The 16,793-nt window shown below is 42.1% G+C and overlaps 1 protein-coding gene across 2 annotated transcripts in view; it reads right to left on the reverse strand.

Annotated features, from left to right (window-relative positions):
* Positions 1-16,793, reverse strand: part of DFFB (DNA fragmentation factor subunit beta) — a 35,320-nt gene that overhangs the window by 8,307 nt on the left and 10,220 nt on the right. Inside the window, exons 3-6 of one of the 2 annotated variants that reach the window (XM_069079269.1) lie at positions 13,302-13,490; positions 11,259-11,338; positions 7,809-7,979; positions 2,211-2,311 (exon numbers count right to left, since the gene is read on the reverse strand). In XM_069079269.1, the coding sequence (XP_068935370.1) occupies positions 2,211-2,311; positions 7,809-7,979; positions 11,259-11,338; positions 13,302-13,490 (541 nt within the window). The remainder of the gene's footprint in view (positions 1-2,210; positions 2,312-7,808; positions 7,980-11,258; positions 11,339-13,301; positions 13,491-16,793) is intronic. The other variant, XM_069079270.1, reaches the window with a different exon arrangement.

The following is a 16,793-nucleotide window of genomic DNA, read 5'->3' on the forward strand; positions in this document are numbered from 1 at the left end:
GAATATTGGAGGGGCGGCTAGGTGGCGCAGTGAATAGAGTACCGGCCCTGGAGTCAGGAGTTCCTGAGTTCAAATCCGGCCTCAGACACTTAACACAAAAACTAGCCATGTGACCTTAGGTAAGTCACATAACCCCAATTGCCCTCTAAAAAAAAAAAAAGAAAGAAAAGGAAAAGAATAATATTGGACACGTTACCAAAAAAGTTATTTTGTGGAGCTAGAAAAAATATTAACAAAAGGTCAAGAATATCAAGGGAATCAATGAAAAAAATGAGAAAGAAGGTGACTTAATAAACGCTTGCTTTTTCTCCGATTTAAGCCTCTTTCTTTCTCTGTAAAACAATCTATATCAAAGGAAAAGGGAGGACAGGGAGGGAGAGAATTTGAAATTCAAAATTTGAAAACATGAATGTTAAATTTTTTTGTTTACATGTAATTGAGTAGAAAAGTAAAAAAAAAATTAAATGTAAAAGAAAGAGAATGAAGGGACTGCTTCATTTTTATCTTTGTCCAAGGTAATATTTTTTAAGTGCTTAGTACAATGGGAAGGCAAGGCAAGGGAAGGTTTCTATCTAGCTCCCACTGCCTCTAGTGCCTAATAAGCACTTAATAAATGCTCTTCCCTCCTTATTTCCCTAGTCCAGTGCCCGGCATAAGTGATAAGGATAAGGGCAGGTTTTACAACCTCTCTGGTGGTGATAATTCCCAAGTCAGCTCTCTCTCTAAAATTTAGCATCTCTTTAGAGAGAAGCCTAGAGCACTAAGAGATTAAGTGATATGCCCAGGGTCACACTGCTGGTATTTACCAGAGGTGAGACCTGGGTTTGAGACTTGAACCCAGGTCTTGACCTCATAGTCAGCTCTCTATTCACTATACCATATTAAGTGCTATTTAATTAATGGTTCACATTTCTTTGTCGTTGTTCAGTCGTTTCATGTCTGGCTCTTCATGACCCCATTTGGGATTTTCTTGGCAAAGATACTGGAATGGTTTGCCAATTCCTTTCCCAGCTCATTTTACAGATGAGGAAACGGAGGCAAACAGGGTGAAGTGACTTGCCCAAGGTCACACAACTAGTAAGTGTCTGAGGCCAGATTCGAATTCTGGTCTTCCTGACTCTATCCACTGCACTACCTAGCTATGCCATTTATTATACAACCTATACCAACTTACCTGTAAATGTGTTGTCCTTTCTTCACCAATAGAATATAAACTACTTAAGGTCAAGAACTAGCTCACTTTTTACTCCCACTCCACCACACCATGCATCTAACCTCGCTTGAACTCCTCCATCAAAGGGGAAGCCATCACTTCTCAAGGCAGCCTAATCCACTTTGGGGCAGTTCTCATCTTTACAAAGCTTTTTTTTTTCTTGAAATTGAGCCCAAATAGCCCTCTTTGTAACTTCACATCATTTTTCTCGGATCTGCCCTCTGAGGCCAAACAGAACAAATCCAATCCCTTCCCCACATGACAGCTTTTTAAATATTTGAAAATAACCACCATGGCCCCTGAATCTTGTCTTCTCCAGACTTTGTCAGTGTCAGAGCCAGGATTCAAACTCAGGTCTTTTGTCTCCAAGTCAAGTACTTGACCCACTGTCCTACTGACCTACATCTCTGCACCAGCACTGTCCCTTGATTTGCTGCCATAATCAATCACTATAAATTAAGCATCTTGATAAGTTACTAGATACTCTGGATAAGGTTAATTAACAGAAGCCCAGTAAAGTAAGTACATAGGTGTCAAACATTTGGCCCAGGGTGTGACCCCAACCAGACTAAAATTTAATTGGAAAATATTTGACAAAATTAATAAAAATACAATAGAATACAGATGATATTAATAGGCAGTTTTCGAAGTCAATATGTGGCCTGTAGGGATTCTTAGGGATGGTTGAGTGATCCCCATTTCTATATGAGTTTGACACCACTGGCATAAAGAATAAAGAGCTGGCCTTGAAGGAGCCAGATTGATGTGAGTTTAAATTCTAACTCTGACATATGGGGACTATTTTACTTTGGGCAAGTCATTCACTTCACTTTTATGTTCCAGGCAACTCTCTAAGACAGCAAGGTATTGGTAATGGAAGTTCCCTTACGAAGGAGTTCCCAATATCAGTGAAACCACAGCAGACATGCTGCTTTCTTGGTTGGGTCACTTGGCTCTGGATACATGAATGGCACTGAAGATTCCTGGTTTTACTTACTTGTGATCTAGGTTCCAAGTGCTGAAGAGAATTCTACTTTCCCGGTTGCTATAGGGGTTGATGGAGTGTTTAGACAAACAAGCATCCAAGTCGAAAGGACCCTAAAATAGCAGAATGGGAGACAAGTAGATTTAAACTCCAGTGAATTCACTGCCCCTCCATCAAAGAGTGTGAATCAAACAAATTTCTGTAAAAAAAATGAATTCTATTATCCCATTGGGATTTTATGCCAAAATGGGAGATGGCTTCCTTTGGAAGGGGGAAATAAGCTCACAATAATATAAACTGAAAAGCTAGACATGCCTCCTAACCAAGAGGGGATGGACTTAAGAGGTAGGAGAAGAGATCTTTTTGGATATGACTAATATGTGTATTTCTTTTGCTTGATTGGGCATATTTGTTACAAGGGTTTGGTTTGGTTTTTCCTTTTTCTTTTTCCAAATGGAAATGGAGGATATAAATGCTTATCAGTTAAAAAAAACTACTTTTTGAGGCCAAAATAAAAAAAGAAAACACCAGCAGCCTCTCTACACACAGTGATAGTTTTAGTCCCTAATTAGTAGTTGCTTCTAGAAGCATTTTCCTGATGGCAGGATTCCCTCCCGCACAGCCTTGAACCACTAACCCCCTGGACCACAGGAACTCTAACTGTGCTTAAAGAATTCACTGATTTTGCTCAGAACCCATAAGCTTTTTCTAGGAACATAGTAGGTGCCTAAAAAATACTCTTGGAATAACAAATCTATTGCCTAAGTATGTCTCTTACATTTTCTATCTGGGCAGGCCCAGAGTCTGTAAGACTAGACTGAAATATGACATATTAGGAAGTGCCAGTGTAAAATTAAGCAAAGTCCTTGAGGGCAGGAAATGTTTTTGTCTTTGAAGCCCTACCCTGGCTCTTGGAAAAAAGTAAGCACTTAATGCATGCTTGCTGAAAGAAGGAAGGAAGGAAGGGAGGAAGGAAGGAAGGAAGGAAGGAAGGAAGGAGGGAAGGAGGGAGGGAGGGAGGGAGGGAGGGAGGGAGGGAGGGAGGGAGGGAGGAAGGAAGGAAGGAAGGAAGGAAGGAAGGAAGGAAGGAAGGAAGGAAGGAAGGAATTCTCCATCCAGAATGTTTCTTACATTTTTATGCACAAAGTAAATTTTCTACCTTTCTGATTTAATCTATCACTAAACATCTATTGGAAGTACCTACTATGATTCTAGCTGTAGAAGTGACCTATGCATTATGCATTATTACATTCTAACTTGTCTTCAAAATTATTTGTGGGTCTCATCCCTTAGCACAGTGCCTGGCACATAATAAGAAATTTTAAAATGTTACACAGCCACATCCTGACTAGTTTAAATAATGAATTCCTTCAAGTGGCCAAATGTACTTGAATTTACACTATTTGAAGTTTTAACTGTGTAAAATGAGATATCTGGTTCAAACTCAGTGGAAATAGGTAGTGACAATACTAAGTACCAAAATACTGCAATTACTTTAGGAAATCTATTGTTCACACTAATTGGGACATGTGTGTGTGTGTCTGTCTATCTCCCTATTCCACTCTCTCTCTCCCTCTCCTTCCTTTCTCTCTTCTCTCTCCCTCCTCTCTTCTCTCTCTCTACCTATCCATCTATCCATTCATCCATTCATTTACCTATTTCTCCATCTATCTATCTCTCCATACATTTACCTATCTCTCTCTCTCTATCCTCTCTCATTAAATTGGCAGGCCCTGACAGGCAGGGACAACGTCATTTTCATCATTCTTTGAGTCCCCGAAGCATAGCATAGGGCCACAGCACAGAATCAGCATTTAATAAATGCATGTTGACCAAGTTCCCATCTTCATATCCTCAGCACCTCAAAAAATGTCTTCATTTCACACAGTCACAGAAGGTCAGAGATAGAAGGGACCTCAGAGGTCATCGAATTCAGCACTTTTTAATATAGGGTCTTGACCCAGTTTAAGAAGTGCTGAAGGGGTCTCAAGTGAAAAGCTTAAGAAGCCCTGAATTTTAATCCAACCCTTCATTATATGGAATTAGAGAATGAAGTTAAAAGAGGGAGGTGATTTATCCCACATCCCCCAGCTAGTCAGTGGCAAAACCAGGGCTAGAATCCCACCGCACCACGTGTCTTTAAGGTCTTTCAAGTCAAGGCTCAATGACCACTTATCAGAGATATTATAGTGATTCCTATCATGTATGGGTTGGACTAGCTGGCTGCTGAGGTCCCTTCCCATTCTCAAGGTCTGTGATGCTGTAACTGTTTTAGCAAACATGGCGAAGACAAAGGAAGTACAAAGAAGTTGTTTCTGGTCCAGGAACTCTTTTTATGCAGCACACATCTCTTCAATGGATGAGATGGCGATGAGGAAAGAGTAGAAGACAATGTTAAAATGCATCATCCTCTTCCCTGTGGTTCCCATGCTTTTGTGCATGTCTGCTTCCTCCTCCTGGACTACCCTCCCTTGCTCATTGGCTCTAAATTCTAAAATTCTAAAATTTAAATTTATTAAGATCCAGCCCAAAACAAAGCTTTCTCTGATTTCCCCAAAATCTTTCTTTTTCTGAACTTCGACATCTCTGATCATCAGAATTATAAAGCAATGCTTTGTACGGGACTCCGGACTTTTGCAGTCATCAAAGGAGGGAACTTCTGGTGTACACACTCCCTCCTCAGATGTATATCCGCAACTCCTTCTAATACCTCAGCTTCAGAAGGTTAGGGATTAGAGAGTCCGATTTCATTGGCGGGGGTGGGGGGGGACTCTTGAGTGAGGAAACTCCCTCTGCCAATGTACGTCACCACCTTCTTTACATCTTACAGCTTTAGAGAGCATCCTAGGGGCAAATGAGAGGTTAGGCAAGGTGGCCAGAGAAACTCAGCCACTAAGTGTCAAAGGTGGAACTTAGGTTTTTCTGAATCAAGACTCCCTCTTCTGGCATGCTGCCTTCCTAGTAAACACTCAATACAGAAATGTTGAACAGTAGGAAAGATGTCTTTATGGTCAGAGCTGTTTACAATCATCTACATAAACAACAAAGAAGATGAGAAAAACTGCAGTCTCCCCAAAGACACTGTTGCAGCAGGAAGTCTTTTATGTCCCTTCCCTTGCTTGGACACTGACTGAAGACTGAACATCGGGCCACCTGCTGCTTGAACCACTTAGAAACTATAGGAAGGCCACCCTTCAGGAGGTGGATTATGCTAGAAATTCAATTTGTAATTTATAAATGGCAAAAAGTGCCACTTGCAGCAGGGACAAGACATTAGCAAAAGCCCTAGGACCTCATCACCACCATGCCAGATGAAATCTGCCAGACCTACTGCAGAAGAAAAATGGAAGAGGCCACAGAAGTGGTTGATTTGCATATGAAACACTCCCCCTCCACCCAAACCCAAGCAACCTTGTTTCAAGATCCTGACATAAATATATAATAACATATAACATATAGACAGGGAAACTAGGTGGAACAGTGGATAAAGTGCTGAGCACGGGGTCAAGAAGACTTGAGTTCAAATCTGGTTTCAGACACTGGCAGTGTGACCCTGGGTAAGTCATTTAATCCTGTTTACCTCAGTTTCCTCATATGTAAAATGAGCTAGAGAAGGAAATGGACAAACCACTTCGGTATCTCTGCCAAGAAAACCCCAAATGGTGTTGGATATGACTGAAACAATTTAACAACATAATATATATGTATATAATAATAAGCAGAAGACATATAATAATATATAATATGTATAATCATTTTTAAGATAATTAAAATAAACTTTGATCCACATGGAAAAGAATGCTAGTACATTTCTAGTACGTAGATTGTTTCTGATCCCACCATCTAGTTGGGATTTCACTGACACTCAAAATCCAAGCCCAGAACTGAACCCTGGAACTACATTTCAGTCATTTCCTGACTGAAAAACCCCTATTTGGGGTTTTCTAGGCAAAGATACTGAAATAGTTTGCAATCTCCTCCTTCAGCTCGTTTACAGATAAGGAAACTGAGGCAAACAGGGTGAAGTGACTTGCCCAGGGTCACACAGCTATGAACTGTCTAGGGCCAGATTGGAGTTTAGGAAAATGAGTCTTCCTAATTCCAAGCTCAGTGTTCTGTGCACTATGGCGCCACCTAGCTGCCCCCAGAACAACATAAATGATTCCTATTATCATGCAGTAACCAAAATGCAAAGAAGCAGCTTTCTTATAGAACCTCAGAGTCACAAAGGACCTCCATGCCCAGCTAGTCCTATCTATAATGGAGTAAGAATCCCTTTTATCACCTCTCTAATAAAAGTTCTTCTTACTCGAAGGAGACACTCCATTTCCCATTTCCAGGCCTTTGCATTGGCTGTTTTCAGTGCCTGAAATTCACTGTATACTATCCTCTGTGTGTTAGAATCCCTCATTCCCAAGGTTCACCTCAAATGTTCCCTTGTACATGATGTTGTTCCTAGTTCCCCTTCCCCCTGCCTTACTGGATCCCCACCAAAAGTTATCTTGTATCTATCTCATCTACACCTTCACTTTGTTTACCCTATTGGTTACTAAGTTTCTTAAAGGTAGGAACTGTTTCTTTTGCCTTTGTGTTGATGGATGCCCTACCCAGAGTCTGGCTTATAAGAGGGTCTCAGTAAAATGTTTTCAATTGCTTTATTGGTCATCTAGTCTCCATTTCAAGTTTGATTGGTCACTACCTACCATTTTTGTACAGCTTTAATTATTAGGGAGTTTATCTTATACTGAGAAAAAAAGCAGCCTTCTCCCACTTAACCCAAAACTCCTTCTATGACATGATTTCTAGAGTCCTCACTAGCCTCCTCAAGCTCCACTCCATCAATATCCTTCCTAGATGCTCCACTTCGTCAATATCCCTCCTAGATGCTCCACTTCATCAGGACCAAGGACAGATCCCTGTAGCATGCCATAGAAGGGGAGAAAGAAAACTGAATTGGAATCAGAGGAACCGAGTTCTGCGCTTCAGTGTCATCTCTAAAATGAGAGAGTTGGATTGGATAACCTCTAAGGTCCCTCCTACCTCAACATCTATCATCCTGGATACTTCCTCTCCAGGTCCATTAAGCATTCTGTTACAGGACACTGGATTGGGTCTATACTGGCAATGCCATGCAGTTGTGGTTAATCTCCCTTTCTTACTTCTTAAAGAACCAAAGTCACGGCAAGCTCTCCCTTTTATTCCCCTTCCATGCAAACTCCTCTGTCTGACATTTAAAGTTCCTAACAATCAGACCTCTATTTAACACCAATTGTCCCTTTCTTTAGGAAACTCAGCAGTTCAGGCCCCACAGATGTTTGGATGACCACTTGTTGGGGGTGTTGTAGCAGAGGATCTCACAGGTGCAGATTGGACTAGATGGCCTCTGAGATCCCTTCTATCTCTGAGATTCTGGGATTCTAAGTGGAAAAGTGGAGGATCCAAAAACTTTCTAACTAAAACGCTAAGGGCTTCCATATACTTCCCAATCTGGTTCCCTACAACCCTGGATCAAGACTTAGAGACCCTTCAGGATAAGAGCAGACTGAGATCCTGAGGTCTGGTCCCATTAGCAACAGCTGCTCACTCTTGAGTGAAAGCCCCACCACTCACCTGACAAGAGAACCAGCCTTCTGCTGTACAAAGACGCTTTCTCCCTTTGTCTCTCCTATCAAAGTAGCTGCCATTGTAGTGCACCGATTTCAGTTTCTCACACATTTGGCTGATGATTTTCAGATACTCTTCTCGAGGCTGGGGATCGAGGGTGGAGGCATGAGCATTCACCTATAAGAAGAGAGAAGACCAAAGGATTTATCATACAAGACATGACACAGATCCTTTGCTTCTATCTGACAGATGGAACACGTTTTTTCAGGTGGACCTGCTAAAGTGTCGAGGCTTTCAACTAATCAATAAACAAATTAGCCATGGGATAAGAGGTGCCTGGGGTATAGGAATAAAAGAGCTAGCTTCATCATTAGAAAAGCTTGTTTCAAGTCCTGCCTATGACACAGTGGCTATGTGACCCTGATCAAGCTGGTCCAAGCAATTCTCTAAGCATATAAAGCTACATAGAAGATGTATTGGTATAAGGAATTTCCTCACTGGGAATTTCTGGCATCAATGAAATGACAGATCCAACCCAATTTTTTTTTTTCAAATGCCAGGTTGATGTTTCAAGGATACAATACAGTCACCAGTTAGGTAAATAGATACAAAACAAATTCACAGCAAATTGGCACAGGACATTAACCAAGGAAGGTAGAGAGATAATCAGGAAAGGCTTCTCAAAGGAGGTGGCATATAAACTGGGCCTGGACAGGACTAGGGGGTACAAGAGGTATAGGTGAGGCAGGAGTGTAATCTGAGTAGGAAGGTTAGAAATGTAATGGCTTTTATTGTACAGTTGTTTCAGTCATGTCTGACTCTTCATGGCCCCATCTGGGGTTTTCTTGGTAAAGATGCTAGAGTGGCTTGCCATTTCCTTCTCCAGATCATTTTACAGATGAAGAAACTGAGGCAAACAGGGTTAAATGATTTGTTCAGGGTCACACAACTAGTGTCTGAGGCTGGATTTGAACTCAAGAAGATGAGTCTTCCTTACTCCAGGCCCAGCACTCTATGCACTATGGTGCCACCTAGCTGCCCTAAATGTCATTTATAGGAAAAAGTAACAGGCCAATTTGGCAGTAGCACTAAGTGTAGGAGGAAGAGAGAGAATCAGCCTAGAAAGAAAGGCAAGGGTCAGAGGAGCTTTAAATGCCAAGCAGAAGATTTCTATTGGAGGCAGAAGGGAGCACCTGTAGCTTGTTGAACAGTGGGTGACATGGTCAGATCCATTCTTTGGGAGTAGTTTGGAGGTTGAATTGGAGAAGGGAGAGACTGGATGCAGAGATCCATGTAGAGGGTCTTCCAAGGGTCTAGGCCAGAGGCAGTGATGACTTGGGATGTTTGTGGTGTAAGCGAGAAGGGGACAGATGCAAGAGACAAGACGACAAGCCTACGCTTTCAAAAATAAAAATGAGAATAGAGCCCAGGCTTCTTTATTTACTGGAACATCTATCCAGGGTTATTGACAGGCCCTGTCTCCATGGGAGTATCATACTACCTTCCTATTAGGCCAAGTGCAAACAGGGCACGTACATATCATCAACCTGAGAGCCTTTTGAGAGTTCTTGTTTTCACTGGGAGATGGCTTTGATTGGGCTTGACCCAGAGGAAATGGGTGACAAGCCTGCAGCTGTCCTATGCCCTTGTTCTGTCCCAAGAAGTGGATTCTTCAATGCTATAGAGCACCACAGATGTTATGGTCAGCCAGGGCAGAATGGGTAGGAAGATACGGGAAGAGAAAATGGAGATTCCGGCCCCCTGGAAACAATAGCACCAGCTGTCATTTTGCAGGTCTGAAAAGGTAACATTCTTCCCCCAGTGAAAACAATGCAAAATCTGTTCAGACACTTAACAAGGCCTGAGCAGAAGGAATCCTTCCTTTACAACTCCATGAAAATGCACCCTCTATTTTGCCCTCACCTTTTTTAGAGTCTGAAGGACATTCTAGAGCACATGTGACCTTAGCTATGAGTTAAGTGGTACAAGTCACTGGAACTTTCTAATCCTCATCTGTAAAATGAGAGGTTGGACTAAATGACCTCCCAGGTCTCTTCTAGCTTTAAATCCATGATTTTATGATCATAATTTTTTTTAGGTATAGTTTTGGAGGTTGTTTTTTTTTTTTTTTTTTTTTTGCTTTTTGGAGGAGGGAAGGTAGGGCAGTTGGGGTTAAGTGACTTGCCCAAGGTCACATGGCTACTTTTGTGTTAAGTGTCTGAGACCGGATTTGAACTCAGGTCCTCCTGACTCCAGAGCTGGTGCTCTATTCACTGAGCCACCTAGCTAAATGATCATACCTCAGGAAGGGCAGCTAGGTGGCTCAGTGGATAGGGCACTAGGCCTCAAGTCAGGAGGACCTGAGTTTAAATCTGGTCTCAGATACTTACTAGCTTTGTGACCCTGGACAAATCACTTAACCCTGAGTACCCTCCTCCTCCCCCTCAAAAAAAAAAAATCTCAAGAAGAATAATAATAAATAATAATAGTTAGCATTTATATAGGATTTTACTATTTATAAAGCACTCAGTTTATCCTCACAACAACCTTAAGAGTCAGGTGCTTGCTATTAATCCCATTTTACAGATAAGGAAACTGAGGCACAGAGAGGTTAAATGACTTGTCACATACAACTGTTAAGCATCAGAGGCAGAGGCTGAACTCAGGTCTTCTTGAGTCCAGGTCCAACTTTCTACCCACTAAACCACCTAAGCTGGCTCAAAAATAACAGAAAAATAGAAGATCTCTATAACTAAAAGATTCTACAGAAATCTTCTAGGTTCAAATCGCAGCCCTGCCACTGAACTGGCAGAGTCATCTGTGTCGCTTTGAGCAAGTCATTTCATCTGCTGGGCCTCAGTTTCCTTATCTGTAAAAGTACTAGATCTCTGTGACACTTTTAGGCCCAAGTTCATGAGCCTATGAGTCATTTTTACAGTTTTTTATTTACAGTTAAGTTCTAAACACTCACCATTTATAGCTTTAGAATTCAATGGAAACTTAGAGGTCTAAATCTCTTATATTGCACATGAGGAACTAAGGCTTCCCGTCCAGCACTCCCTCCACTGATCCATAAGATCATAGATGGCAAAACTTCAAGATAGAATCTAATACAACTCACTAATTTTAGAGATGAGGAAACTGAGGCCCAGGGATGTTAAGCCATTTACCCAAGGTCCAGGAGGCAAGATTTGAACCCTGGTCTTCCAGCTCCAGAGACAGCATCCCTACCACTATAACATACTGAGATTCTGAAATAATGGAGGACAAGTGTTCTTCCTCAACATCTTCAAAGCTGCAGAAGAGTCAGCTGAGCACCTGGCCAAAGCAGGGCCCAGCACCATGGGAAGCAATCCCACAGGAGCCTCCTGGATTGGGATCCATCCCATAGGGTTCATCTCACAACACAGTAGGGATCTGGCCAGCCAACAAACCCGGCTTTGAACGGACGCTCACCTCTTTCAGATAACTCCGTATACGGCTCTCACAGCTGTATCTCAAATAGCTAGACTTACTCCTAAACCGAGACTCCAAACCTGGAAAGAAAGAGAGGATACCAACATGGAACACAGCAATGTAACAGAAAGATCTTTCCCAACGGCAAAGGACAAGAATGCCTAACAGCATCCTATTGCAGATTCAGACTGCATGGCCCTGTTCTCTTAACCAAAATGTTTATTATCCCTGTGGGTTTTGCTTAGCCAAGACTTCTAAGACCCCATCCTGACAAACTGCCTGAATTTTGAGAAATAAGATTATATGATCATAAATTTGGAGCTAGAAAGGACTTTAGAGTCCATGTAGTTCAACCCCTTTATTTTTTCAGGTGAGGAAACTGAGGCCCCAAGGGAGCTAGGTGAAACAGTACAGAGAACACCAGGCCTGAAGTCAGGAAGACCTGAGTGTAAATGTGGCCTCAGACACTTTCTAGCTATGTGACCCTGGGCAAGTCACTTAGACTCAGTCTCAGTTTCCCTCTCTGTAAAATGAGGAAAATTGGGGTACTTTGTGTAGGGTGCTTAGCTTGGTACTTGACACATAGTAAGATACATATTTTATCTATCTATCTATACACATACATATATGTATACACATATATATGAGTGTGTATATAATATATACATATATTATATATATGTGTGTATATATATATATATATATATATATACACACAAACACACATATTATATTATTATTAGACACCAGGTGGTAACAGAAACAAGATTTGAACCCAGGTTCTCTGACTGAAAAGTGAGTCCCACAATGATACAGAAACCCTTATCATTAGCTTAGTAGCAGAGAATGCAGTTCTTAAAAGCACATCATAATAAGTCTTTGGCTCATTAGCACACACAAAGACAGCACCATCCACTAAACTTTGGGCTCTTGGGAAGCAAGAGGATTAGGTCCTCCACCTGCAAGTCCACATATTCAGGTCTATACATTCATTCTCCTAGTAAGAACATCATTCAGGTGATACCTACACACTTAGACAAGCAGCAGAGCACAGTGGAAGGAATACTGAGCTTGGAGTTAGGAACACCTTGGTTCAAATTCTTCCCCTTATATCTACTAGCTGTGTGACTGTGGCCAAGTCACTTAATGTCCCTGAATCTCTGTTCGCTCATATTTAAAATGAAGAGTGTTGGATTAAAGTATCTCAAAGGTCCCTTTCAGCTTTAAATCAATGATCTGATCACCCCTTTAATTGACACCCCAGGAGTAATCTGAGAAATAAACAAGCATGGCAATCTGCATTAGGAAGGAAGTTTCCCCTGTTGATGATGCATGGAATCTGAGATCCCATCATATATTTTAATCACAGGACCACAAGTTTGAAGATGGAAGGAACTTTAAAGGCTAAATAGTCCCACCCCCTTACAAGCTTCACACAAGCAAGCCTCAAAAAAGTTAAATGATTTGTCCAAGGTCACCCAGGTAGACAGTAGCCATCAGGAGATTTGAACCTTCTGATTCCAGATCAATAATTCCTGCCACTGTACCACACTGCCTCTTAACTTCACGCTTTATATGTGAAAAACAACCAAGGTGAAAAGTAGGACTTCCATAAGGTCCCCCCCCAAGTAACCCAACAAGCTCAGTTACTGTGAACATCCTGTCCATAGTTCTCAGTCCAGTACAGAAGGAGGGCAGCCCAAACAAGCCCCAGAGAAGTATGTTCGTTGGATCTGATCTGAAAGGGCACCAAGGACAACCCCCTCCTTTTACAGATGGGGAAAACTGAGAGAGATAAACTGATTTGCCCAAGGTTACATAGCTAGTAAGTGGGAGAACCAAAATCTGAAACCAGGCCCCTAACTCCAAATCCAGCAACCTTTTCCTTGAACCACAAATTACATACCAGTCTCTTTTTGGTCCAGTTTGCTTGGATAATCAAGACAGGACTCAACATCCTGGCTCGGGGGAGCACCTTCCACTCCCATATCACAAGATAGTTAATAAACCGACCCTTGGAGGAAGCAATAACCCAGAACATGCCTTCAAACCACGGCCCATCCTCCTCTCGGGTTTCTGCCTGGATGTTTTCATTAATGTTGTGAAGAAAGTCGGCAAGAAGCTTCTGCCTCAAGGGAGCCCGCTCATCAGAGAGCAGTTTCTGAGCTGCCTGAATGACGTCCGCCTGCGGCTGGTAGAATATGGTGAGAAAGCGATGGATGTCACTGATATCTGCCACCAAGAAGGAAAAACAAACAGCATGCAAGAAGCACTTTATAAGGTCACTCATTCTAGACTTCACCATGAAGGCCACCGTGGAATCCTAAAAGGCTTTCAGGATTTTCAAGACATCAGAGCTGTCATTTCAGAACTCCTGATTCCCATAGTAACTTAGCTCACATTTAGGGGAGAGGAAAGTAATTTTCTTCATTATATTCTTATCCTGAAATTAACTACAGTTTCTCATCCACCCAACTGAGCTGCTTTGAAAGGCACAATATGGAAAAAGCTAACTCTGGTACATGACAGGAACCATTAGCTTTTATTGCTGCTTTCATGAGATGCTGTACTTTCTTACATCCTCCATCCCAAAGTTTTTCAAGTGTTTGTTTTACAAATAATTAAGACTCCCCAACTACTGAGAGGTAGGAGTTATTAGTCCCATTTAATGCAAATGATTCGTTCTCCCTTCCATTCTAGCCACTATTTCATGGGGAAGTGGGTTTTGTCCTGAGAATGAGCAGAGGCCAGTCTTGGCTTTCAGGATCTTACTGCATATAGGTGGAAGGAAACAAATCTTGTCTTCAAGGTGCCTCCTCATCTAGATGAAGCCAACAGCCTGTTAATTTGACTTTGAACCCTCTAAACAAATGCCGAGCAGAGATGAGTGAACTGATGCAGGGTGAAGAAAAGAGAAAGAGAAGAATGATAAAATAACAACAAATAAAAATCATACCAAAAGGCAATCACAGACTCTAAGATCAATCTTAGGGCCAGAGAATAAGTGATGAATCATGCCATCCTCCTTTCAGTAAAGAGGTAAGGGAAAGGATATGGGTGTGCTCTCAGATGTGGTCATGCTACTGGTGGGTCATGGAGTCACAGAAATAGAGCCAAAAAGGCCTTTGGTGACCATTTGGTCCAACCCCCTTTGACAGGTGAAGAAATTAAGGCCCAATGAATTTAAGAGACTTATCCAAGGTCACAAAAGTAGTAAGGACCAAAGGTAAGATTTGAACTCAAGTTCTCTGACTTCTGAACCAAGGCTTCTTCTACTGCACCATGATGGTTTGGTTCAACTATTTCCGTTGTTAAAAACTGTTGTTATTTGGCCTTTATTTTGGAAGAGGAACGTTAAAAGTGATGATTCAAAATAGAAGGAAGGCATATCAAGAAATGCCTGAGGTAAAAACAAAAGACATCAGTAAAATTTAAAATAGAATTAGAACCAAAAAAAAAAAAAACCCCCAAACCCCTAGAACACTAGAAATAAAAAAGGCATGCATTATATAAGACTATGCAACACAAATTCCCAGCAGGCAGGGGCACATGCTGGGTCCATGGCTCTGAAGACATTTGTGGATGAAATCACAGAATAATAACTAGCTAGCATTTACATAGGGCAGCTCGGAGACACAGTGGATAGAGTACCAGGTCAGGACTCAGAAAGATCTGAGTTCAAATCTGGGCTTGGACACTTTATTAGCTGTGTGACCCTAGGCAAGTCACTTAATCCTATTTGCCTCAATTTCCTCAGCTGTCAAATGAGCTGGAGAAGGAAATGGCAAATCTTTGCCAAGAAAACCCCAGATGGAGGCACAAAGAGTGGGACACAGCTGAAAAAGAACAAAGCATTTAGCAAAGCACTTGACAGATGCTACCGCACTCATCTTCACAATAACCCCAGGAGGCAGGTGCTGTTATCATCCCCATTTTATAGACGAAATTGGAAGGGACCGCAGGAGTCCCATATGCCCTCTTTCTGGGCATGACTGACTTCACCGATACAATACCAAGGGTTCTGTCCCGCTTTTAGAGCTCTGCAGAAGAGAGGCCACACCAAGTGAGATATCCCAACCTCCCAACTCCTGTCATCGAAATCTCTCCTGTTTTAATACAATTCAACGGGCATTTTGGTAAGCGACTACTCAGCTCCAGGCACTGTACTGTAACACCAAGGAAAGGCAACTTCCCAAGGTTCAGAATACCAGCATAGGCGCTCTCCATTTTATTCAGTGACAAACCAAGAACAGAGAAGATCAAAACATGACATCATTCCAAATACAGCATTTACTAAGTGTGATTAAATAATCTCCAAGTACTACCCCACCCCAGGACCTTCCAATCATTCAATCAATTACAAAGTCCCTGTTCTAAATACTACTCCACCCCTAGGCTATACCTTAATTAAGTGCACCACAAAGCCCCTCTTCTCAAATGGAGATTAGTTTCCAAACATAAGTAAAGTACATTCACTTGTTCAACCATAGAACACAAAAAGGTCAAAAGTTCCCCACCCCTGGATCACAATTGAATCTACCCCAGAGTTACATCAAGTTTAAGCACAGCACTTAATACCCAAATGGAGGTCTTTTCTTCATCTTGACACGAGGCAAGTTCTCAGCAATCTTAGTTCCTGGGGAGACGAGGCTTAGCAAGGCCACAAGATACATTGCCAGTCCCTTCATTAATTCATCCTCTGTCTGTAGAACAGTCCTAGAACCCCTGAAAACATTAGCAAAACCCTCTCCCAGGATTTCTGTAAACATACAACAAGAAAATCCTTCTTCAGGGCTTCTGAACCAACAGAAAGGTTCCCAGATCCCTGCAACAACAGCACTGTCCTTCGCCAGTGGATAGTATTCACTCTCTGGCTGCAGGACAGTCTCAGGGCTTCTTAACCAAACGCCAGGTTCCAGGACTTCTTCAACAGGAGGACTGTCTTTCACCAGTGGACAAATCTGGCAAAACAACATCAAAACAGACAGACAAAGTACCAGCAAAACAGCCATGTCTCCTCAGTCCTTGGCAGCTCAGGGGGCAGGTCTCAAAAGTCCAGGGCGATTCAAAGTGGCTCCCAGCAATCCTTCTCAGTCTCTCTCTCTGCCTCCACGTGGGTGCTGCTTCCAAAAAGTTCTTTTGCCTCTCTCTTGTCTCTCCAAATCTATGTCACCAGCTCCTCCCAGTTCAGGACTTTCTTTTCACATCAACAAGTCCAACCCACAGGTGTGATTAACAAGCTCTGGGTTTTAACACAATCAATTTGAAAACCAAGCCAATACAGGGGAATCTTTAATTGCCATTACTATCACAGGCACCGAACCAGATGGTCAGGAAGTTAACAAGTATGTAAGTGACAGTGATGTGTGCTGTGCTAAGTATGAGAGCATACAGAAAAAGCAGCAGCAGTCTCTGGCCTCAGAGAGCTTCTAATTGTATAACTCCAGGTTAAATCTGTTTTCATCAGTGGAGATGGGAGATCATCTCCAGGGCCACGGTCATATGCAAAGAGCTCTGGACTGAGAGTCAAGACAA

Source organism: Petaurus breviceps, unplaced genomic scaffold (genome assembly GCF_028583685.1).
Source record: "Petaurus breviceps papuanus isolate PSGF00001 unplaced genomic scaffold, PetGlider_PUasm1.0 91041, whole genome shotgun sequence".
NCBI lineage: Eukaryota > Metazoa > Chordata > Mammalia > Diprotodontia > Petauridae > Petaurus > Petaurus breviceps.